The following is a 25,418-nucleotide window of genomic DNA, read 5'->3' on the forward strand; positions in this document are numbered from 1 at the left end:
TGCAAAATTCCATCTTCAGTAGAACTCTCATCTTAGTAACTGTACCGCTTTTGTACATTTGCTGCATGCAATTACATGCTACTGATGTCATCAGCGCTGGAGCTGTGTGATGTCATTTCCCATACAACCCCCCCACCCCCAGTACTAACGACTGGTTCTGGTCCCTTTCAGGGAGGTGTCCTGCACAAGAGGACAGGAGCTGCGGGGAGCACAAAGCCAGCCAAAACAGTAAGTGGGGGTGTGTGTGTGGGGGATGATGAGAGAGTAACTGCCTTTACCCTGCTCGCACTGTAACGCCCACACATAGGCCCTTATTCTGATTGAGTCGGACGGCTGCGTGTGCGGTCGGACGGCCGATGTTTGGTATTTGCGCATGTGCAGAGGCGTTTCTGCGAATGTGCGAACGCCTCGCACGTCCGAACATGGCGTAAATTCAGTGCAGAAAATGATCGCATGGAACCATCCGAGCAGGGGGTGGAGAGGGGCGTGAAGGGCTGTTTGGGCTCATTACCATATGCGTACGCCCCACGGTTCATGGGTGTTCCTATGAAAACGCTGGGCGTACGTATGGTAATCTGGCCGTGACGCACCTGTGGGGGGCGGGCAGCTGACATAGCCGGATGCCAGCTGCCCGCCCATTTCCCTGCTTTTGTACGGAGAAATGTCCGAGTGGTCTGGAGCACTCAGTGCTGTCTGACCGCTCGGTCCATCATTCGATGGTCAGCGACTATCGGAGAATGGGGGAGGTTCCCACAGATGGGGAGGTGTTCGCATGAAACATCCACTCGCGGTCCGTACGTTCGGCGTCTTACCGCATTCGGAAGGTGTGAGCGATCCGTACGGTAGGCGGGGCTAAGAACACTCGGTGGCCGTCCGAAATGCGCATCCGTCCGATTCAACTAGAATAATGGCCATTGTCCCATCATGTCACTAATGTGCCCGACGCATGGGAGAGAGTCGCCGCCCTTACCCTGCTCGCGCTGTAACTGCCAGTTTTGCAGCCTGAATCAGGCCCCAGCTATGTAATTGTGAATTGAGTTTGATTTCCATTGGGAGAACAGTCAGATTGTGCTCAGGAAAACATATTGGTTTGTATATACAGTATATATATATACAGAGGGGAGCAGGAAATTGCTATAGCCAGTTGTTGCTCTTATGAAGTGTAGTGCGAATGTATTTACAGTTTGTGAGAGAGCTGATTGGTTAGAGAGCACAGAGCAGCACTACCCCCTGTGGGATTGCGTGTAAGGGCCGGATAACATCTTGGTATGTGAGCTCTCTGGGGGTAGCTGTATACGTTCTGTGACCTCTATAAGTGGGGTACTACTGTGAATGTCTGTATGCTGTATTCCCTTGCAAAAACGGGAACAGTCTTTTACAAGACTATTTGAGCAATAAACATGTTGCCTTCAAGACGGCGGCCTTTCATCTTGTAACCAACAGGAATGTGACAGACGTAATGATGTTCTCCAGCTGTTCTGAGGGCATCACCTCCAAGCTTCCCCCTCTGCCAGTTACTGTGCAGGGCCTGGTCGGTGGTGAGCGGCCAATTACATGCACAGCATTAAGCAGTTCCAGGGCCAATGGGAGGAGCCTGGTGGTGACAGGAAAATACCCGCCCACTGTGCGGTGGGTGGAGTCAGTAACAGGTGGCTACTGATGGTTCCCAAAAGTAATCTGTGGTCACCTGCGATCAGTGAGGCACCTCTGGGCACTAGTTATATTATATAATACTATAAATTTCGGTACTTGTGTATTTTGGCGGCGCCCATCGCATCGCATACCATAACGCATGTTAAAAACACCCCCACGCCACCACCCCACTATAAACGTGAACCCGAAGCATGGCGAGAACAGCGAGCCCGCGAGGGGCGGCGGTACGCGTCCTACGACCTTTTCATACCCCCACTATCCACATCGGCGTGGAGTTGAGAATAGAATAGTGTGGCGAGCGGACGCGGATACCTGTGAAGCCCGCGAAGGGACACTATTCTGTTCTCAACTCCACGCCGACGTGGATAGTGGGGGTATGAAAAGGTCGTAGGACGCGTACCGCTGCGCTCGCCACGCTTCGGGTTCACGTTTATAGTAGGGGGGGGTGGCGTGGGGGTGCATTTAACATTGTAAGCACCCATTAGGGTGCTCAAAAGCACCCTTTAGGGTGCTTATACGATTTTTCATCGCATAGGGGGTCAAAATCGCATCGCATCGCATCGCATGCCATCCGGTACATGGCATGCGATGCGACGCGTTCATCGCGCGATGCTGAAATCGGGCGCCCCCAAAATACACAAGTACCTAAATTTCTAGTGATTTCATACTTCGGCGGATTATTAGTGGTATTGTCCTTCTGTGCATTACTAGTGATATTGTCCTTCTGTGCATTACTAGTGATGTCATCCTTCTGGGGATTACTAGTGATATCATCCTTCTGTGCATTACTAGTGATATCGTCCTTCTGTGCATTACTAGTGATGTCATCCTTCTGGGGATTACTAGTGATGTCATCCTTCTGGGGATTACTAGTGATATCATCCTTCTGTGCATTACTAGTGATATTGTCCTTCTGTGCATTACTAGTGATCTCATCCTTCTGTGCATTACAAGTGATATCGTCCTTCTGTGGATTACTAGTGATATTGTCCTTCTGTGCATTACTAGTGATAACATTCTTGTGTGGATTTCTAGTGATATCGTCCTTCTGTGCGTTACTAGTGATATTGTCCTTCTGTGGATTACTAGTGATCTCATCCTTCTGTGGATTACTAGTGATATCGTCCTTCTGTGTATTACTAGTGATTTCATACTTCTGCGGATTACTAGTGATATCGTCCTTCTGTGAATTACTAGTGATTTCATACTTCTGCGGATTACTAGTGATATCATCTTTCTGTGGGTTACTAGTGATATCGTCCTTCTGTGGATTACTAGTGATCTCATCCTTCTGTGGATTACTAGTGATATCGTCCTTCTGTGGATTACTTGTGATTTCATCCTTCTGTGGATTACTAGTGATATCGTCCTTCTGTGCATTACTAGTGATTTCAAACTTCTGCGGATTACTAGTGATATCATCTTTCTGTAGATTACTAGTGATCTCATCCTTCTGTGGATTACTAGTGATATCGTCCTTCTGTGGATTACTAGTGATCTCATCCTTCTGTGGATTACTAGTGATATCGTCCTTCTGTGCATTACTAGTGATTTCATACTTCTGCGGATTACTAGTGATATCATATTTCTGTGTGTTACTAGTGATATCGTCCTTCTGAGGATTACTAGTAATATCGTCCTTCTGTGGATTACTAGTGATATCGTCCTTCTGTGCATTACTAGTGATATCGTCCTTCTGTGCATTACTAGTGATATCGTCCTTCTATGCATTACTAGTGATATCGTCCTGTGGATTACTAATGATATTGTCCTTCTGTGGATTACTAGTGATATTGTCCTTCTGTGGATTACTAGTGATGTCATCCTTCTGTGGATTACTAGTGATGTCATCTATCAATACCGATATTTATATAACCAAAGAACAATAAGTGAAATGCGCAGTTTACGTACTCTTTCCGTAACTTGCGTACCCTTTATCCCTAGCTATGTGCGAACAAAAAGTAGCGCAGCGTAGCGGACCTTTTCCGTGCTTTAGGTATCCTTTCGCAGTGATTAGTCTATATACTGCGAATACTTTTTAAGGACAATGATCGTAATATACGTTATCGCTAGATGCGAATAATAGACGAGACCATGATATGACAATTGAGGAGATAGATTCTCCAATATAGTGTATTTAGTCCCTAGCGGACAAAAGGGGATTACAGAAAGAAGAAAATACAGGATAACACGTGATACAATTATCTAACAATACTAGGTACTTATGTAGTAACTGGGCTGCCGATTTTGAAATCGGGTCCATCGCATCGCATCGCACCCGACCATATCGCATGCGATGCGATGCGATGCGATGCGATGGACCCGATTTTTCCATAGGATTCAATGTTAAAATGGACTGAGTCCATTTTAACATGGAATTCAATGGGAAAAAGGGGTCCTTTTCATACCCCTACTATCCAAGTGGGCATGGAGTTGGATATAAACCTGTGGCGAGCGTAGCGAGCCACCGAGCCCGAAGCGTGGCGAGCGTAGCGAGCCCCGCGAGGGGACGCAGAATACCGTCCCCTCGCGGGGCTCGCTTCGCTCGCCACGCTTCGGGCTCGGTGGCTCGCTACGCTCGCCACAGGTTTATATCCAACTCCATGCCCACTTGGATAGTAGGGGTATGAAAAGGACCCCTTTTTCCCATTGAATTCCATGTTAAAATGGACTCAGTCCATTTTAACATTGAATCCTATGGAAAAATCGGGTCATCGCATTGCATCGCATCGCATCGCATCGTATGCGATGCGATATCGCATCGCATCGCATCTGATTGTATGCCTTAACTTAAGGCATACAATCAAAAAATCGGCAGCCCAGATACTACATAAGTACCCAATACTAATATACTCTAAACTAAACAGGGGAACAGTAACATATACAGAATACAATTATAATCAGCCACGTTACACAGAAGGGGAACACAAATGTTACCGTCATGGAATATGCGCAGCGCAGTCCGGTCAGAGCTCGCTATATTCAAATAGAACTATAGCCCGGGTCAATGATGAGGGGATAATCAGCAGTGCCAAAGTGAGAGAGAGCGAGCCAGCTCAGGGATGGCTATCTTATAGGGTCCAGGAAGGGGGGTCAAAGGCCCTTACGATTGGTCAAGGGTTCAAATGTCCAGTCCTCAGTGATTGGGGCAAGGTATTACATCTGGCTTGGAGAAGTGCAGGGGGGAAGGGTACTTTGGTGTCCTTTTGTTTGCTTGCATCGTCGTCGGGGGTCGTAAACAGCGACAAGAACTGGTTACAACTGCATTCCTTTGTCTCACACAGGACACATGGCAAAAGTACATATAATAGGTATTTTGTCCGTAATTATCAGACCATAGGACTTGCGAATATTTGGCTGCGACCGGAATGCTGCGCACGGGACACTGAACATAAAGATACCAAACATGTACAGAAACAATCGTGTATTTCTAATTAAACTATGTGTAGTGCACTAATCCTTTAATTAACTATATTTTATTTAGTGTTAGTGACACATTATGAATTTATGTGTATTAGTATGGCTGCGCTTATGGTCCACTTCGTTACACAGACTCGGGTATTATACTTTATTTGCGCAACTCTGCGAACCAAAATGGCGGCCATACTATCCTAAAATGGCGTGTGTGTGTAACTCGACTTTAACACATCCTTCTGTGGATTACTAGTGATGTCATCCTTCTGTGAATTACTAGTGATATCATTCTTGTGTGGATTACTAGTGATATCGTCCTGTGGATTACTAGGGATGTCGTCCTTCTGTGGATTACTAATGATATTGTCCTTCTGTGGATTACTAGTGATGTCATCCTTCTGTGGATTACTAGTGTATCGTCCTTCTGTGGATTACTATGGATAATGTCCTTCTGTTCATTATTAGTGATGTTGTCCTTCTGTGGATTACTAGTGATATCATCCTTCTGTGCATTACTACTGATATCATCCTTCTGGGGATTACTAGTGATGTCATCCTTCTGTGGATTACTAGTGATATCATCCTTCTGTGCATTACTATTGATATCATCCTTCTGTGCATTACTATTGATATCATCCTTCTGTGAATTACTAGTGATATCATTCTTGAGTGTATTACTAGTGATATCGTCCTGTGGATTATTAGTGATGTCGTCCTTCTGTGGATTACTAATGATATTGTCCTTCTGTGGATTACTAATGATATCGTCCTTCTGTGGATTACTACAGATACTGTCCTTCTGGGCATTATTAGTGATGTCGTCCTTCTGTGGATTACTATTGATATCATCCTTCTGTGCATTACTAGTGATATCGTCCTTCTGTGAATTACTAGTGATATCATTCTTGTGTGCATTACTAGTGATATCATCCTTCTGTGCATTACTAGTGATCTCATCCTTCTGTGCATTATTAGTAAAGTCGTCCTTCTGTGTATTACTAGTGATGTCGTCCTTCTGTGGATTACTAGTGATGTCATCCTTATGTGGATTACTAGTGATGTCATCCTTATGTGGATTACTAGTGATGTCATCCTTCTGAGGATCATTAGTGATGTCATCCTTCTGAGGATCATTAGTGATGTCATCCTTCTGTGGATTACTAGTGATGTCATCCTTCTGGGGATCATTAGTGATGTCATCCTTCTGTGGATTACGTGATGTCATCCTTCTGTGGATTACTAGTGATGTCATCCTTCTGGGGATTACTAGTGATCCCCAGAAGGGGATCCAAAACAGCATGGTTTTACTGCAGGGAGATCATGCCAAACAAGTCTCATTGACTTTTTTTTGACTCCGTGACCAAAATACTAGATGAAGGGGGGGCTGTAGATGTGGCATATCTAGACTTTAGTAAGGCATTTGACACTGTCCCACATCGCAGACTGCTAAATAAACTTGAAAGTGTGGGATTGGATTATAAAACAATTAAATGGATAAGAACCTGGTTGCAGGATAGGAAACAGACAGTTGTAGTAAATGGAGTGCATTCTATGGAGGGACATGTTACCAGTGGCGTACCCCAGGGATCTGTACTTGGACCAGTGCTCTTTAATATCTTTGTTAGTGACATTGCAAATGGTATTGAAGGGAAAGTATGCCTTTTTGCAGATGACACAAAGATATGCAACAGACTAGACACACCAGGAGGGGTAAATCAAATGACTGATGATCTAAGTAAACTTGAGAATTGGTCAAGAGCATGGCAACTACAGTTTAATGCTAAAAAATTCAAAATTATGCACATGGTATAAAGCCTTAATATGGAATCAAGGGTACTATAATGGAAACTACTGAGGAGGAAAGAGATCTAGGAGTCACTATTTCAAGTGACTTAAAGGCAGGGAGGCAATGTAACAAAGCAATGAGGAAGGCTAGTCAGATGCTTGGTTGCATAGGGAGAGGAATCCGTAGCAGAAAAAAAGATGTAATAATGTCACTTTATAGGTCATTGGTACGGCCTCATCTGGAATACTGTGTCCAGTTCTGGAGACCATGGGCAGTATTCAATAAGAATTTTGACGATGTGCAGCGAATACTGTTTAGGATTCGCTGCACATTCGCCACTGCCCGCCGCGTTCCGGAGCCCGGCCGGCGAATTTTAACTCCTGCGGCGATGCCGCAGGGAGCCTGAGGACGGCGGCAGGCAGGGAGATGGAAGTCTCCCTGCCTGCCCCAGAACGTTTGTGGGGGGGAGGTGGCTCCCCGGGAGCCAGGCAGCACAGGCTGCCCCCTGGGATAGCCAACAGGGAATCGGGTATTCACTACACCCGATCGTGCATATGTAATGATCGGGTGCAGTGAATATATGAATATCTAATTCTAACTGGCTGCTCTGTGTAAAAAAAAATAATAATAATAAAAAGATAGTGATTGCTACTCGGTGAATCATGGCGATAAAAACCTTGAAATGTATTCGCCATCTGGTCATTGAATAGGGTGATTCACAGTTTTAGTAAAAAAATCGCCTTACAGCACGAAAATAGCACAAAAATCGCCGTAGAACATGGCGAATCAGGCCTCATTGAATACTGCCCCATATCTTCAGAAGGATATAAATACATTGGAGACTGTACAAAGAAGGGCAACTACAATGTTGCATGGCCTACATCACAAAACTTACCTGGATAGACTAAAAGATCTTAACATGTATAGTTTGGAGCAGAGAAGGGAAAGAGGGGACATGATAGAAATCTTCAAATATATCAAGGGTTTTAACATAGTACAGGAGGGAAATTTTCTTCAAAGGAAAAGAAGTAATAAAACACGAGGACATGCACTGACACTGGAGGGAGGTAGGTTCAGGGGAAATGTTAGAAAGAACTACTTTACAGAAAGGGTAGTGGATAAGTGGAATAGCCTCCCATCAGAGGTGGTAGAGGCTGACAGTAGAACAATTTAAACATGCTTGGGATAGTCATATAGAAATAAGGATTAAAAAGGGTTGAGATTATCTGAAGGGTAAAAAAAAAAAGGGGCAGACTAGATGGGCCAAATGGTTCTGATCTGCCGTCAAATTCTATGTTTCTATGTCATCCTTCTGGGAATTACCAGTGATGTCATCCTTCTGGGGATCATTAGTGATGTCATCCTTCTGGGGATTACTAGTGATTTATAGCAGCCGATTCTGTCCGAATTCGGCCTTGTTTTGGATGGTGAGGGTCTGCGCATGCGCGAATATGCTTCAACTTATAGCGGGTACTCACGGTTCGATGTGGAATTCAATTCGATTTTAATGCAATATGCCATTCAATTCCATCTGGCATTTAATTGGATTTTTCCTGGCAAGACTATTTTTCTTTTTGATTTACACTACACAGGAGCGTGTATCGGGATCCAATCTGCATCGAATGTGGAAAAACTATTCCATGCCCATTCGATTTCAATTCGAATTCAATTTGATTTTGATTATATAATAGCGCTTATAGCGGCTTATTTTACCATGTGTACCCCCTATTTGAGTAGCACCCCGCCCACATGATCTGAACATTTTTTACCAGTTTGGTCCTTGGTAGCCACAGACTGCAAATTGAAGGCACAATGAAGTTAAGATCTAAACATTTACACTAATTGCTAGTCCTGGGCATGGATTTGGGGTGCGGCTCCCCTTGGGTTGGTGTTTCTGGGTTGCCACACCTTTACATTTATTTAGCACTATTCATTTATTTTTCACTAATATTATACTTTCTAGCACTTTCAGTTTTATAATACTTTTTATCCCCCCAGATTCTGCTTCTTTCTTATTAAGAAACAATTTCTTGGGGTCCCACGCCCCTGATCCAAACTTAGCATTATGGACCCACCAGAGATAACGAGGTCACCGTGAAGCTGTTTGGTGGGCAAATATTTATTGGCCAGTTAATATACCAAGAACCTCAAATTTTGATGAATAATGGGGGGTGTGAATCTGCACCATGTGTTTTTTCTTTGCAGCTTTGCATATACTGTAGGCTGTGAATGTGCGCACAAGTGCCTGTTTTCACTTTGTGATCAGAAGCTCTGGAGCTTAGAGAATCACTATGAGAATCACTATGCTCCGTGTCCCGGCACCATAAAAAAATGTGAAACTTGATCGGTTCTCCTTTGCCATCGGGGGAGGGGGGGGGGCATGAATCTTGGGAAGGGGGGTCCGCAAATTGCTGGAGGGGGGTTGTGGGGGTCCGTGAATCTTGGGAGGGAGGGGTTGAGGGGGTCTGCAAATCACGCGAGATGGGCGTGAATCGCAGGAGGGGGGCATCGGGGGGGGGCCACGAATCGCGGAAGGGGGGGTGCAGTGAATTGCGGGAGGGGGCGTGGGGAGAAGGGATTAGTGCCGTGATTCGCGGGAGGGGGGTCCGCGAATCACAGGAGGGTCCGCGAATCGCGGGAGGGGGGTCCGCGAATCACGGGAGGGGAGGTCGAGCCCTGGCTGGGCGGGGGGAGGTGATGTCAAGGGGGTGGTGGTGTGTATAACACTGGTCTTTTCCCTAGGGGGGGGGGGGGGGGCGGTTTGTGTATCCTGCTGGGCGTGAACGTTATATACACAGAGGGGATGAGTGACAGATCTGGCTAAATATATAAGAGATACTGCGTTATCAGTTACAGGATGGGAGAAAGAGGAAACAACTATACAGCTGTCCTGGATGCTATACGTCCTTACTAATAAAGGTATGTAACGTGTTCTTATACCGCACAGTGCATATATATATATATATATAAGTCATGTGGAGGATCCAGACGAGGTTTTGGAGCAGTAGCAGAAGCCATGTGTGTAATTAGTAGCACATGGGATTTCCTGATATAAGTGTTTCCAGGGCAGAGGGTAAATGCTCCTGATGTTGGATTCGCTGCCCAAGCGATAGACCAGGGTGTGGGCCATGGTAGGGAGCACTGGAGCATTTGCAAGACACTGTTTATGCTGTAATTACCTGTACGCTGCTGCCTGTAACTACGCTTGCCTACAGAATTCATCCGGCATGCCGTGTCCTGCTTTATAAAATAAAATAAAGCTCAAAATCTTCATTTGAACCCCTGTGCATCTGATCCTTATACCCAGTCTGGTTTCATTTTTTCCCAAACAAAAGACGAATCTGTTGGCGCTGAACTTTGTTTGCCTCCGAATTTTCTTGTGGTATCGGAAAATGAAACAAATAAAGTGTGTAAATAATACAATAATTATAATAAAATTAGTGGTGTAACAGGAGGAACCCCAAAACTTGTACCAAAACTCACAGTGGGGTAAGTGTGAAAAAGAACATCAAGGTATCTTGCAACACATCTTGCACAATCCCGTTCAGTCCTATTTTAATGTTTTACCTCATGAGCATGTAAAATAAGGCAAAGAAATGGACTGGTCTCAGTAAAAAAATATTTAATCTAAAAAAGTCCAACTGAAATTGTAGCCAATTGGCCAATGGCCAGAAATACAGTGGACAAGTACAGGATAAAATACAAATGTATAAAAACAATGTCACTCACTCTTCTGCCAACATGTTTCGGCGGTCACAGCCACCTTTTCATTGTATTATTTACACACTTTATTTGTTTCATTTTCCGATACCACAAGAAAATTCGGAGGCAAACAAAGTTCAGCGTCAAGAGATTCGTCTTTTGTTTGGGAATATCGTCAAGTGAGGATTGTGGAGCGGTTCCAAACTATGGCCCTACAGCTTTTGTGAAACTACACTTCCCATCATACCTTGCCACAGTTTTTCTATTAGGAAATGCAATGAGAGCCTTAGTGGTGGGTGAGATATGCCCGTACTATAGAGAACATGGTGACAGTGTCACCTATAAGCGCGGACGTATATGCCCCAAAGCCGTCAGTAAGATCTTCTTGTTGAGGGATCTCATGGCTAGTCACAGACGCACAAGGCTAGTAAACTCGAGCCTGGTCATGCTGGTATATCATCATGCCACTGACACTGCATTCCCCTGGTGAGCCCATGCCACAGCCCTACACTGGCCAAGCCCTGCAGTGACCCTGCATGCCTATATAACTCCAAATCCCTAATTCTACTCTGGGAGACTGTAGCTGAGTATTATGCTGGGCCCATCTGGCAGTGACATCACTGACACTGGTGGGAGGAGTCAGAGGTCAGACCAACTGTCATTACATACCAACATGATGACATCATATATAGATAGATAGATAGATAGATAGATAGATAGTAAAGTGTAATGTACATACAGTGTCTCACTCTGTTATGCTCTATGTTATGTTATATTTAAAAAACAATGATTGAGTGACTGATTCTTGATACTGATTGTTACAGATTGAAGAGATAACAGCCCCTCCGTTTCGAATAATAAAGGTAAGAGTCCATGGCATGCGGGGGGCACAAATAAATGGTCCGATTCAGACCTGTTCCTTGGCGTCCAACGGTGGGTTGTTTGCACATGTTCATGCAAACGGCTCCATAGTGGGAGGAATGGGGCGGGCAAGGCGTGGGCGGATTGTGGACAGCGTTTTTTGGGTGTCCACATAAAAATGCTGGGCGTTCCCCTGGGAACACAGGCGGGACGATGCCTGCTGGGGGCAGACAGCTGATGTCACGTGTTGTCCGCGTCTGGCCCCTTTTCGGCAATCTGCGGCGGTGATAAATGGCAGTTTAGACTAACTTTTTGTACCGAAGTTTAGAAAACATCACTCTACGCTCTGCGACCAGACAGAGAATTACTAGGGCACTACAACATGTTCCTCGCCGGCTGCAGAGGGGCAATACATGATATTACCTCCAAAACTATAGGGGTGCAGCTGAGAGTTCCTGTCTGTATAGAGGGAGGAGAAGATTACTCATATACCAGGCATAGGCAACCCGTGGCTTTCCAGCTGTTGTGAAACTACACGTCCCAGCATGCCTTGCCACAGTTTTGCTATTAGGGAGTGCCAAAACTGTGGCAAAGACTTGTAGTTTCACAACAGCTGCAGGTTGCCTACGCCCGCTGTGTACCCACTGATTCCTCTCCTCTATTGTATGTTGTAGGTCGCCAAGGCCATAGAGCCTACAAAGAAGCCTCATCATGGCATACACGGACCTCTGCGGATAAAACGAGTAGGTGGAATTTAATAATAATCAGAACGACAAAAGCCGTAAACATATTGAAAAGACCGGAAACCATGTAAAGTGTTTTGAAAAAGCTGATAACACTATCGAAAGATATGGAAGGTGCACACATATAAAAGTGACTCTTAATCACTTACATGTGCGTGCATGCTGGGAAGGAAATGGGTGGTCCGGTGATGTCAGCTGCCCACCCCCCCCCCCCGCACCCACAGCATGGCCTCATCAGCATGAGAATGCCCAGTGTTTCATGGGCTTTCCCATATGCTAATGGCACCACCCTCTGCCCCACGTCTGTTCGCTGTGGGTGCACGCACCCTGCGTATGCATGCATGCATGTTTTTTGTACTGAGCATGCCCATTTCTGGGCATGTGCATACACAGGGTATGCACATGCCCAGAAATGGGCATGCTCAGTACAAAAACATTGACACTTGTGCAAACGCAGCCCTGCTGTGATCAGACCAGAATAAGGGCCTATGTTTCTGGCTTTTTCAGTGCATTTTACATGGTTTCCAGATTTTACCCTCTTCCATGGTTGCCAACTTTATTGCTGTCCTCTCAGGAAGACGGCAACCAGCTCGGCGAAGCAGGGGGCGGGTCCGGCGAGCGTGATGCAATAGGGGGTGGGGCGTGGCAGTTGCTTCACTGAGGTCTGTTGTTGACTGTTGGGATTGTGTGGGACTTGCCCATCCTTCCAGGTTTGCTGGAGGTAATTGGGACAGCTTGATCTCCTGGCACCCAAAATGAGGCGTGGACACATTACATAGGGGCTATCCCAAGGACCTCCAAGAAACCATATATCTCCCAGATACCTCCCACATCTATTGCCAGGCACACAGATAGCACACGGTACCTGGCAGCACCAGCTGCTGGGACAGTGAAATAGACAGACCAATGAGTCTAGGTGTCTCTGTGCAACAGTTCAAGGGTAGTTTTAGGGGATCGCTGGAGTAGACATGTTGGTTTGGGTACTGTTTGATCAGAGGCCTTACACCATACCTAAGGTCCAATGGTGAGACCGATGTGCGTCCGATGGTGAGACTGAGGTGCGTCATAGGCCTCACACCATACCTCAGAGATCCAATGGTGATGTGCGTCCGATGGTGAGGCCTACAGATGTAGCGCTCCTCATTCAGCCGGGGGCTGGCGATCAAATCGTCATCTTCTGCCATTCGCCAGAAGGGGGTGCACGAGACACTCGCGCATCCCCTTCTGCCACCGCCCTCTGCCGCCTCCATGCCAATCCCCTAGCCCCCCCCCCCTCTCCACGCCTGTTGCGTTACTATGTCTGTGGGATCTGTAGACCCCCCGGCTCTATTGCGCACAGGACTTACTGGAAATGGATTCATTGCTGTGAATTTCCAGCTCCGTGCTGATCACATCCAGCTGGTCCGTGACAGGCGACATCTGGTTCCCACACAGCAGCCCGGCGAGGAGAAACGTCCGTCTGATTACGGTGCCATCGCTTCGTCAGGGGCTTAGATTAATGGGAGGAAATAGGAAATAAACACAGTAATCCTTATTATGGTGCTGGTGCCTCAGCTCCCTCCCGGGTGACGTCAGATGTGGGTGGACATGGTCGGAATCAGCTACATTAACTGTATTCTCTTCCCTGTTTTAGCGGCTTTCTCCCAATTCCTCAAGTTGATATGTGAGGGTATAGGTTATGCCCCCTGGGACGCTGGGATTCCTGCCCTGTGGGGGGATGTTGGGAAACATGGCTGCTGTTAGAGGGGGTGGGGCTTGGAGATCTCACTAGTTCCTGACTTTGGTCGACTGTTAGGCCTCCGTCCTGGGTGCCTCCGTCTTCAGAGCATCCCACTTCCGTCTGGTGCGATTCATCCCAGCTCACGAATGCCGCACTCATGGCTCGTGGTAGCATTGAAAGGAATCTTGATGTCCTCCATGTTCCTGACACACCAACATAAGATCGTCATTGGAGAGTCTGCTGTAGTCCGCCATTTTACACACTGTCCTGTGCTGCAGTCACTCTTCTCCTGAGGGGCCAGCAAGGCTGGTGCTTGGAAAACCATAAGTACCAGCATGCTGGGCATTAAGGGCCCGCAAGTCCCAATAGTCCCCTATGAAAAATGTAAACATGCAAACTGTGAGAGTAAAACTTTAATAAAAACACTTACACCCTCATACAAGAATACCTACCCTCCCTGTAGCCAATCACGTCCACTTGTCCAGCAGTATCCATGATACCTGTAAAAAAAAAAAGCATGCAGGAGGTTAAAAAAAATGACACACACACACACGGGGCCTTATTCTAGTTGACTCGGTCGGATGTGTATTTCGGATGGGCACCGAGTGTTCTTAGCCCCGCCTACCGAATGCGGTAAGACGCCGAAGCAAACGGACCGCGAGTGGATGTTTCATGCAAACACCTCCTCCATCTGTGGGAACCTCCCCCACCCTCCGATAGTCGCTGACCATCGAATGATGGACCGAGCGGTCAGACAGAACCGAGTGCTCAAGACCACTCGGACATTTCTCCGTATGAAAGCAGGGATATGGGCGGGCACCTGGCATCTGGCTATGTCAGCTGTCCGCCCCCACACGTGCATCACGGCCGGATTACCATACGTACGCCCAGCGTTTCCATAGGAACGCCCATGAAACGCGGGGTGTACACATATGGTAATGAGCCCAAACAGCTCTTCACGCCCCTCTCCACCCCCTGCTCGGATGGGTCCGACCGATCATTTTCTGCACGTACCTCATTCCGTGTTCGGACATGCGGGGTGTTCGCACATGCGCAGAAACACCTCTGCACATGCGCAAACACAATACATCGGCCGTCCGACCGCACACGCTCAATCACAATAAGGGCCACAGAGTGAATGGCTTGACCCATGTGGCTTCTGTGGGTATAAGAGCTGTCGGCCAATCAGGGGGCTCCTCTGTAGGAGCAGAACGCTGATTTGCTGTGAGCAGCCAGAATGTGAAACAAAGGTTCCCCTATAGACCTCAATGATGGGAACTGCAACATTAGAGACAATGGTGGGGTGGGAACAGATACATTGCAGTCAATGATAGGAACCGCAAGGTTACTAGACGCCCTGGTATTTACAGGTTAGTGAGTCGGGGGAAGTAAAGTTAGTTATTGGCTGTATTTATAATGAGGAGGATGAAACAGTGGTTTCTGTTGTGGACACACAGACAGAGGAGTTGTAACATCTGAGGCGGCCTGTGTGCAAGTCCCCCCTCCTCTGAGCGCCACCCCCTACCGCATGTTACCGTGTGCTGGGAGTGTTGTCTCTGATCCACTACAGCTTAATCTTACTATATAGCAATACTCAGGAAGATGCACAAAATTATAGCAAAGGCGTTGACACAGTTGATGTTTCAGAAGATGTCCCCTGGGAGATGGCATCACGTGTGTGAGGGGGGGGGGGGGGGGTATACGGGGGTACACCCTGCACCCATTGATCTCTATGGCTGATCTGTTGTATTCTCTGCAGGATGTGGAAGATGGTGAAGAACACGGTAAACATCAAAAATATTACAAAAGACGAGAAAGAGGAGAAAAGAGAAGGGAATGGAAGAAGAAGGGCGATTATCACTCCGACACACAGGTAATGCTTACCTATCATTTATACAATACAGACATTGGGTGACATTTAATGAGATGCGAAAATGTGATTTTTTTAGATTTTTATGCAAAAACTTCCGAAATCAGACATTCCCAAAATCACATTTAATGAGATGCGAAAACCGCGGATTTTGCGGCGAAATTGCACATTCTGAAGGTGAGATTTTTAGTCGCGCCGGAACTCTCATCCAGATGTTTTCGCATTGTAAAGTATACAAATCGCATATTTAATAAGATGCGAAAATGGGAAATGTTACTAAAAATCGCCAGACATGCAGACCAGGTTCTGACAGGCGAATTTGCCAGAACCCTGCACAGATCATTGAGATCTGTGCATGGTCCTGTTTTAAAAAATGTGTAAAAGTTAATATTGTAAAAAAAAAAAGTTGCGTCCACAGCCCATGGATGCTGGTGACAGCCCCGGGTTTCAGCCCTGGATGGGTGAAGACTCTACACAATGATACTGAGCGCTGATTGTATATTCGGTACTGCTGCTGAACCTGTAGGGGGATTACCAAAACCCCTTTTATGCACAGGACCAGAGAAAAAAAGATAGGAACAGCGCTGTACTGAATATATGAAATGTTTAATAAAATTTACACATTTAAAATACAATAATTTGGTCAATATAGACAAACAAGACACACAAACATATAACAAGAACCCCCCCCTTGGTGTTAGTTTTGTTATGCATGCAGTTGCAGACTTTCATTGCTCATTAGCAGAGCCAGTTAGTAGGTTTAGACAGGTCAGAGTTCAAGTCCCCACAAAAATGTGCACATTGATATTGTGGTAATACTTATTGTAATCCAGGGGTATCAGTGGCTTGTGACTTCAGCGACGAATTTCTCCGACCGCCCACACTGCGGTCATATCCGAGACCAATCCGGTTGCTGGATAGAATATCAGCCTGAAAGTCCCCTCTCAACGCGTTTCTCCGCCTACGTCCCTCAGCGGCTTCCTCAGGAGAAGTATGAGGCTATTCCTGCATTTCCGCCTTTTATGGCGGTAATTTTCCCTCTGCGCATGCGCCCGCGTCATGCGGGTCAAGCCTCACTCTGATACTATGTTCATAGCTCAATCTTACTGCGGCCACGTCATGCGGGTCCGGCCTCGTTCTCAAGAAGGGTCTACTACTGTGCTGTGTATTCATGCGTCGGTCTACTGGACAGGATACTTCCTGTTTGCGTTCCAAGACCAAGCCTCCTTTTGGAGATCTCTCTTGTAGTACTTTTTGTAGCTTTCTTGTTGGAAAGAAAAGCTTTTAAGCAGAGTGACCTTTTATTTTTCTGTATAATAGACAGATGTCTATGGGAATCGCCAGGTCTGCATTAATTTAAGTCCATAGGAAAGACATTATACCAGTTCTACTATTAACCAGTTCCGATTCTCCACTAACAATGACGATTGAACATACACAAATAAAATATTTTAGACACATATATAAAAAATATATAAAGATACAGTTTATATATAGAGTGAGATATTGTCAATACCAGTGCAATATGCAATGATGTAAGATAAAATTAAATATTTCATTTCTATAGGTTTAATAACATTTCTAGTGCTATATAGCCCCAATGATAGTTTGATCTACTATACACTTTTAATTTTCTTAAAATAAATGTGGATGTATATCTCTTCGGGATCATTTCATAAATATATCTCTATATCACTTCGGGATTATTGGAATTGTTCATATACGGTTCTATACCACAATTGTTACCTCTGCATATATTTTCCCCTATGGGGACAATTTTAATTTCAGCTTACACATGATAATCAATAATTATACCATTAAACATCATAGTTCACATTAAATAAAAATAAGAATAATAAAAATAAGAATAATAATAAAAATAAGAAATATAATCTAAAAAATAAATAATAATTAGAAATAAAAAATAAAAATAATAATGAAAATAACATGACAAAAATATGTCCCCCCTCCCTCCCCCCCTTCCCTAACCCCCATCCCACCCCTAATTTCCTCTTCAAAGGAAATATTACCCCTCCCCCAATCCCCATGGGTTGAAGAAGACAACAAGGATTCGAGCTTTATATATTATTCAACTCTATAGTATAATTTAAACCTTTCGGTACCATCGTCTCTATCCAATAGGCTTCTCTACTGCAAAGTCTATTAAACCTGTCACCTCCCCTCATCATGTTTTTCACTAGTTCAATAGCTTTCACTTCTATGTTCTTTAAAGAGGATCCATGACATGATGATATATGTTTCGACAAGGGGTGACTCCTACTACCGCCCAGGATATTCCGCCTGTGTTCCAGGTACCTAACATGAAGGCATCTTATAGTGCGGCCTACATACTGTAGACCGCACCCACATTGTATGATATATATTACAAATGCGGTTCTACAGTTTAGGAAATCTTTTATCTGGAATACCTCCTTATTTGTGAATGATTCGAATTCCAGGGTTTTTCTCTGTTTTGCCCCCATACAGGTTAAACATTTTGGATTTCCACATTTGTGGTAACCAGGAGGTTTCTCAGGTAGCCAGTTGGTCACGCTAGGTATTTGGGAGGACTGATGTTTTGGGTCAAAATGACTGTGAACCAGTTCATTTTTAAGATTAAACCCTTTCCTAAAAATCACCCCTCCATTTGGTTCAACAATGTCTTGTAAAAATTCATCTTCCATTAATAGCTTAGTATTCTTTTTTATTATATTTTTGATCTCATATGAGCATTCATTGAATTGTGTAACGAAACACATAGTTCTATCCTTACTTTTACCTTCTTTGTTCTTATTGGTTTCTAGCAAAGGTGTTCTTTCTATTTTATTTACTTCCTCAACTGCTTTTTGGATAATGTTAGGAGGGTATTTTTGATCTCTAAATGATGACACCATCGTTTTTGCCTGTCTCTGATATGATTCGTCTGTTGAACAATTTCTTTTGGTCCTAATTAGTTGCCCTTTAGAGATATTGTCCTTCCAAATTTTGTTGTGTGCACTCTCATAGTTTAAATATCTATTTTGGACCACCGGTTTTTGGAAAGTTTCAGTCTCCAGTTTCCCATTTTTTGCAGTAAGTGCCACATCCAAAAAACTAATATGTGTAAAACTGTGAGTGCTCGTGAAAATTAAACCAAAATTATTTTTATTTAAACTTTCCGTGAATTTGTTAAGTGTAGTGATGTCCCCTTTCCAAATAATAAATAAATCATCAATAAAACAGCCATAGAGGACCAGGTCCGCCCTGAACTCGCTCCCCCACACATGTTGGTCCTCAAAGGCCCCCATGTATAGGTTTGCGAACCTGGTCCCCATGGCCGTCCCCCGTGTCTGTAAATAATACTTAGTGTTAAACAAAAAATAATTGTGGGTTAAAATAAATTTAATTGAGTGTAAAATTAAGCCACGTAGGGACTCCGAAAGATTCATATCTTTCTGTAGATATCTTTCCATTACCTCTACTCCCATGTTTTGTGGAATATTGGAGTAGAGGGCTTCAACATCACATGTTAGAAGTACATATCCTTCTTTCCACTCTACTTCATTGATCAGGCTTAAAAAATGCTTTGTGTCCCGAATGTATGATTTCAGTGTCCCCACGTGGCTTTGTAAATAATAATCAACAAAAAGTGACAAATTATTAGTGAGGGACCCTACACCAGAAATAATTGGACGCCCAGGGGGATTGTGAAGTATTTTGTGAATTTTGGGCATAAAATTAAAAGTGGGAGTGACCGGGTGTGCATTATAAAGAAAATTAAATGTGTCTTTGGAGATGGCACTATCTTGTACTCCCTTTTCTAACATAGTTTTTAAATCTTTTTGGTACTGGGAAGTGGGATTGCCACCGCCCTCTTGGAACGCAAACAGGAAGTATCCTGTCCAGCAGACCGACGCATGAATACACAGTACAATAATAGACGCTGCTTGAGAACGAGGCCGGACCCGCATGACGCGGCCGCAGTAAGATTGAGATTGAGCGCATGCGCAGAGGGAAAATTACCGCCATAAAAGGCGGAAATGCAGGAATAGCCACATACTTCTCCTGAGGAAGCCGCTGAGGGACGTAGGCGGAGAAACGCGTTGAGGGGACTTTCAGGCTGATATTCTATCCAGCAACCGGATTGATCTCGGATATGACCGCAGTGTGGGCGGTCAGAGAAATTTGTCGCTGAAGTCACAAGCCACTGATACCCCTGGATTACAATAAGTATTACCACAATACTAATGTGCACATTTTTGTGGGGACTTGAACTCTGACCTGTCTAAACCTACTAACTGGCTCTGCTAATGAGCAATGAAAGTCTGCAACTGCATGCATAACAAAACTAACACCAAGGGGGGGGTTCTTGTTATATGTTTGTGTGTCTTGTTTGTCTATACTGGATGGGTGAAGCCTGGGTGGGGGATCCTTTATTGGGGGGTCCCCACTCCCCCAGGGACCCCGTCCAAGGCTGACCAGCCACGGTGCTCATGGTTCGCCCGGGGGATCCTATTTAAAAAGTGTCCCCCGGCTGTGGCATGACACCGCGGGCTGTTGGAGCCCGGTGCTGGTTTCAAAATACGGAGGACCCCCAGATTCTCTGTCCCCGTATTTTTGGAAGCAGCTCATTGAATATGCGAAATTGCGGCAAAAAATGCGATTTAAAAAAATGCGATAAGGTGCGATTTTGAAATGTTACTAAAACTCGCATCCTGTTAAATGTCACCCATTGTATTTACATTATATATCTTGATTGCATACCACATAACTTTCCTGATATAGCTTAGTTTGTTGGAAGGACCGATATTTTCTGTGCAGCGGCTGCAGAATTGCAGTGAATAAAAACGACATTACCGCACCTGCTGGACGTGGTTCTCCCAAGTGCTGCACACAGTTTAATGTCTAAAAGCACAGAACAAATTAGCCATTTGGGCCAAAGAAGAAATCATAAATCTGTTCTGTTTACTAAAAGTTCATCTAGATTTACCAAATATAAACATAACCGCACAGCAAAGGTGTATCTTCCAAAGACAATGGAGGTCCTAATTGCTGGGCTCCAGCTGTCAGAGGGGCACCAAGAAAGCAGGACTGTTGGGATGGCTGAGCTAGGAGAGATCTCTCCGACAGTGACGTGCGGTGGTCGGTGGTGGATGTGTACATACAGAGTGGCACTGCCACTCACCGCGGCCGCCCCCCCCCCCCCCCGCCCGGGCACTGTCAAGTTACTGTCTCCCAAGCCGTACCCACCGTGCCATAACTTTATTATTCACCGCTAACAATAGAAGGGTCAGGTTACTGTCTCACAAGCCATAGTCACCTTGTAATAACTTTATTATCCGCTGCACATAACACAACAGATGGGTCAGGTTACCGTCTCCCAAGCTGTACCTAATATGCAATAACTTTATTATCCGTCACACAGAACAGATGGGTCAGGTTACCGTCTCCCAAGCTGTGCTTACTATGTAATAACTTTATTATCCGTCACCCAGAACAGATGGGTCAGGTTACCGTCTCCCAAGCTGTACCTACTATGTAATAACTTTATTATCCGTCACACAGAACAGATGGGTCAGGTTACTGTCTCCCAAGCTGTACCTACTATGCAATAACTTATTATCCGTCACACAGAACAGATGGGTCAGGTTACCGTCTCCCAAGCTGTACCTACTATGTAATAACTTTATTATCCGTCACACAGAACAGATGGGTCAGGTTACCGTCTCCCAAGCTGTGCTTACTATGTAATAACTTTATTATCCGTCACACAGAACAGATGGGTCAGGTTACCGTCTCCCAGGCTGTACCTACTATGTAATAACTTATTATCCGTCACACAGAACAGACGGGTCAGGTTACTGTCTCCCAAGCTGTACCTACTATGTAATAACTTATTATCCGTCACACAGAACAGACGGGTCAGGTTACTGTCTCCCAAGCTGTACCTACTATGTAATAACTTTATTATCCGTCACCCAGAACAGATGGGTCAGGTTACCGTCTCCCAAGCTGTACCTACTATGTAATAACTTATTATCTGTCACACAGAACAGACGGGTCAGGTTACCGTCTCCCAAGCTGTACCTACTATGTAATAACTTTATTATCCGTCACCCAGAACAGATGGGTCAGGTTACCGTCTCCCAAGCTGTACCTACTACGTAATAACTTTATTATCCGTCACCCAGAACAGATGGGTCAGGTTACCGTCTCCCAAGCTGTACCTACTATGTAATAACTTTATTATCCGTCACACAGAACAGATGGGTCAGGTTACTGTCTCCCAAGCTGTACCTACTATGTAATAACTTTATTATCCTACACACAGAACAGATGGGTCAGGTTACCGTCTCCCAAGCTGTACCTACTATGTAATAACTTATTATCCGTCACACAGAACAGATGGGTCAGGTTACCGTCTCCCAAGCTGTGCCTACTATGTAATAACTTATTATCCGTCACACAGAACAGACGGGTCAGGTTACTGTCTCCCAAGCTGTACCTACTATGTAATAACTTATTATCCGTCACCCAGAACAGATGGGTCAGGTTACTGTCTCCCAAGCTGTACCTACTATGTAATAACTTTATTATCCGTCAACCAGAACAGATGGGTCAGGTGACTGTCTCCCAAGCTGTACCTACTATGTAATAACTTATTATCCGTCACACAGAACAGATGGGTCAGGTTACCGTCTCCCAAGCTGTACCTACTATGTAATAACTTATTATCTGTCACACAGAACAGACGGGTCAGGTTACCGTCTCCCAAGCTGTACCTACTATGTAATAACTTTATTATCCGTCACACAGAACAGATGGGTCAGGTTACTGTCTCCCAAGCTGTACCTACTATGTAATAACTTATTATCCGTCACACAGAACAGATGGGTCAGGTTACCGTCTCCCCAAGCTGTACCTACTATGTAATAACTTATTATCCGTCACACAGAACAGATGGGTCAGGTTACCGTCTCCCAAGCTGTACCTACTATGTAATAACTTATTATCCGTCACCCAGAACAGATGGGTCAGGTTACCGTCTCCCAAGCTGTACCTACTATGTAATAACTTTATTATCCTACACACAGAACAGATGGGTCAGGTTACTGTCTCCCAAGCTGTACCTACTATGTAATAACTTATTATCCGTCACACAGAACAGATGGGTCAGGTTACCGTCTCCCAAGCTGTGCCTACTATGTAATAACTTATTATCCGTCACACAGAACAGACGGGTCAGGTTACTGTCTCCCAAGCTGTACCTACTATGTAATAACTTATTATCCGTCACCCAGAACAGATGGGTCAGGTTACCGTCTCCCAAGCTGTACCTACTATGTAATAACTTTATTATCCTACACACAGAACAGACGGGTCAGGTTACCGTCTCCCAAGCTGTACCTACTATGTAATAACTTATTATCCGTCACACAGAACAGATGGGTCAGGTTACCGTCTCCCAAGCTGTGCCTACTATGTAATAACTTATTATCCGTCACACAGAACAGACGGGTCAGGTTACTGTCTCCCAAGCTGTACCTACTATGTAATAACTTATTATCCGTCACCCAGAACAGATGGGTCAGGTTACTGTCTCCCAAGCTGTACCTACTATGTAATAACTTTATTATCCGTCAACCAGAACAGATGGGTCAGGTGACTGTCTCCCAAGCTGTACCTACTATGTAATAACTTATTATCCGTCACACAGAACAGATGGGTCAGGTTACCGTCTCCCAAGCTGTACCTACTATGTAATAACTTATTATCCGTCACCCAGAACAGATGGGTCAGGTTACTGTCTCCCAAGCTGTACCTACTATGTAATAACTTTATTATCCGTCAACCAGAACAGATGGGTCAGGTGACTGTCTCCCAAGCTGTACCTACTATGTAATAACTTATTATCCTACACACAGAACAGATGGGTCAGGTTACCGTCTCCCAAGCTGTACCTACTATGTAATAACTTTATTATCCGTCACCCAGAACAGATGGGTCAGGTTACCGTCTCCCAAGCTGTACCTACTATGTAATAACTTATTATCCGTCACACAGAACAGACGGGTCAGGTTACTGTCTCCCAAGCTGTACCTACTATGTAATAACTTTATTATCCGTCACCCAGAACAGATGGGTCAGGTTACCGTCTCCCAAGCTGTACCTACTATGTAATAACTTATTATCCGTCACACAGAACAGAAGGGTCAGGTTACCGTCTCCCCAAGCTGTACCTACTATGTAATAACTTATTATCTGTCACACAGAACAGACGGGTCAGGTTACCGTCTCCCAAGCTGTACCTACTATGTAATAACTTTATTATCCGTCACACAGAACAGATGGGTCAGGTTACTGTCTCCCAAGCTGTACCTACTATGTAATAACTTTATTATCCTACACACAGAACAGATGGGTCAGGTTACCGTCTCCCAAGCTGTACCTACTATGTAATAACTTATTATCCGTCACACAGAACAGATGGGTCAGGTTACCGTCTCCCAAGCTGTGCCTACTATGTAATAACTTATTATCCGTCACACAGAACAGACGGGTCAGGTTACTGTCTCCCAAGCTGTACCTACTATGTAATAACTTATTATCCGTCACCCAGAACAGATGGGTCAGGTTACTGTCTCCCAAGCTGTACCTACTATGTAATAACTTTATTATCCGTCACACAGAACAGACGGGTCAGGTTACTGTCTCCCAAGCTGTACCTACTATGTAATAACTTTATTATCCGTCACACAGAACAGACGGGTCAGGTTACTGTCTCCCAAGCTGTACCTACTATGTAATAACTTTATTATCCGTCAACCAGAACAGATGGGTCAGGTGACTGTCTCCCAAGCTGTACCTACTATGTAATAACTTATTATCCGTCACACAGAACAGATGGGTCAGGTTACTGTCTCCCAAGCTGTACCTACTATGTAATAACTTTATTATCCGTCACACAGAACAGATGGGTCAGGTTACCGTCTCCCAAGCTGTACCTACTATGTAATAACTTATTATCCGTCACACAGAACAGATGGGTCAGGTTACCGTCTCCCAAGCTGTACCTACTATGTAATAACTTATTATCCGTCACACAGAACAGATGGGTCAGGTTACAGTCTGCCAAGCTGTGCTTACTATGCAATAACTTTATTATCCGTCACACAGAACAGACGGGTCAGGTTACCGTCTCCCAAGCTGTACCTACTATGTAATAACTTTATTATCCTACACACAGAACAGATGGGTCAGGTTACCGTCTCCCAAGCTGTACCTACTATGTAATAACTTATTATCCGTCACACAGAACAGATGGGTCAGGTTACTGTCTCCCAAGCTGTACCTACTATGTAATAACTTATTATCCGTCACACAGAACAGATGGGTCAGGTTACTGTCTCCCCAAGCTGTACCTACTATGTAATAACTTATTATCCGTCACACAGAACAGATGGGTCAGGTTACTGTCTCCCCAAGCTGTACCTACTATGTAATAACTTATTATCCGTCACACAGAACAGATGGGTCAGGTTACTGTCTCCCCAAGCTGTACCTACTATGTAATAACTTATTATCCATCACACAGAACAGATGGGTCAGGTTACCGTCTCCCAAGCTGTACCTACTATGTAATAACTTTATTATCCGTCACACAGAACAGATGGGTCAGGTTACCGTCTC

The 25,418-nt window shown here is 44.8% G+C and overlaps 1 protein-coding gene across 9 annotated transcripts in view; it reads left to right on the forward strand.

The window, feature by feature from the left end:
- The window catches only part of LOC146079922 (uncharacterized), a 53,816-nt gene that overhangs the window by 5,851 nt on the left and 22,547 nt on the right, over positions 1–25,418 (forward strand). For 2 of the 9 annotated variants that reach the window (XM_083186642.1, XM_083186644.1), the window contains exons 2-6: positions 172–228; positions 9,704–9,772; positions 11,380–11,418; positions 12,091–12,159; positions 15,639–15,749. In XM_083186642.1, the coding sequence (XP_083042768.1) occupies positions 172–228; positions 9,704–9,772; positions 11,380–11,418; positions 12,091–12,159; positions 15,639–15,749 (345 nt within the window). Of the gene's footprint in view, positions 1–171; positions 229–9,703; positions 9,773–11,379; positions 11,419–12,090; positions 12,160–15,638; positions 15,753–25,418 lie in introns of all 9 variants that reach the window. The other 7 variants (XM_083186646.1, XM_083186648.1, XM_083186649.1 and 4 more) reach the window with 5 other exon arrangements.

Source organism: Crinia signifera, chromosome 5, assembly GCF_055691185.1.
Source record: "Crinia signifera chromosome 5, ASM5569118v1, whole genome shotgun sequence".
Taxonomy (NCBI): Eukaryota; Metazoa; Chordata; class Amphibia; order Anura; family Myobatrachidae; genus Crinia; species Crinia signifera.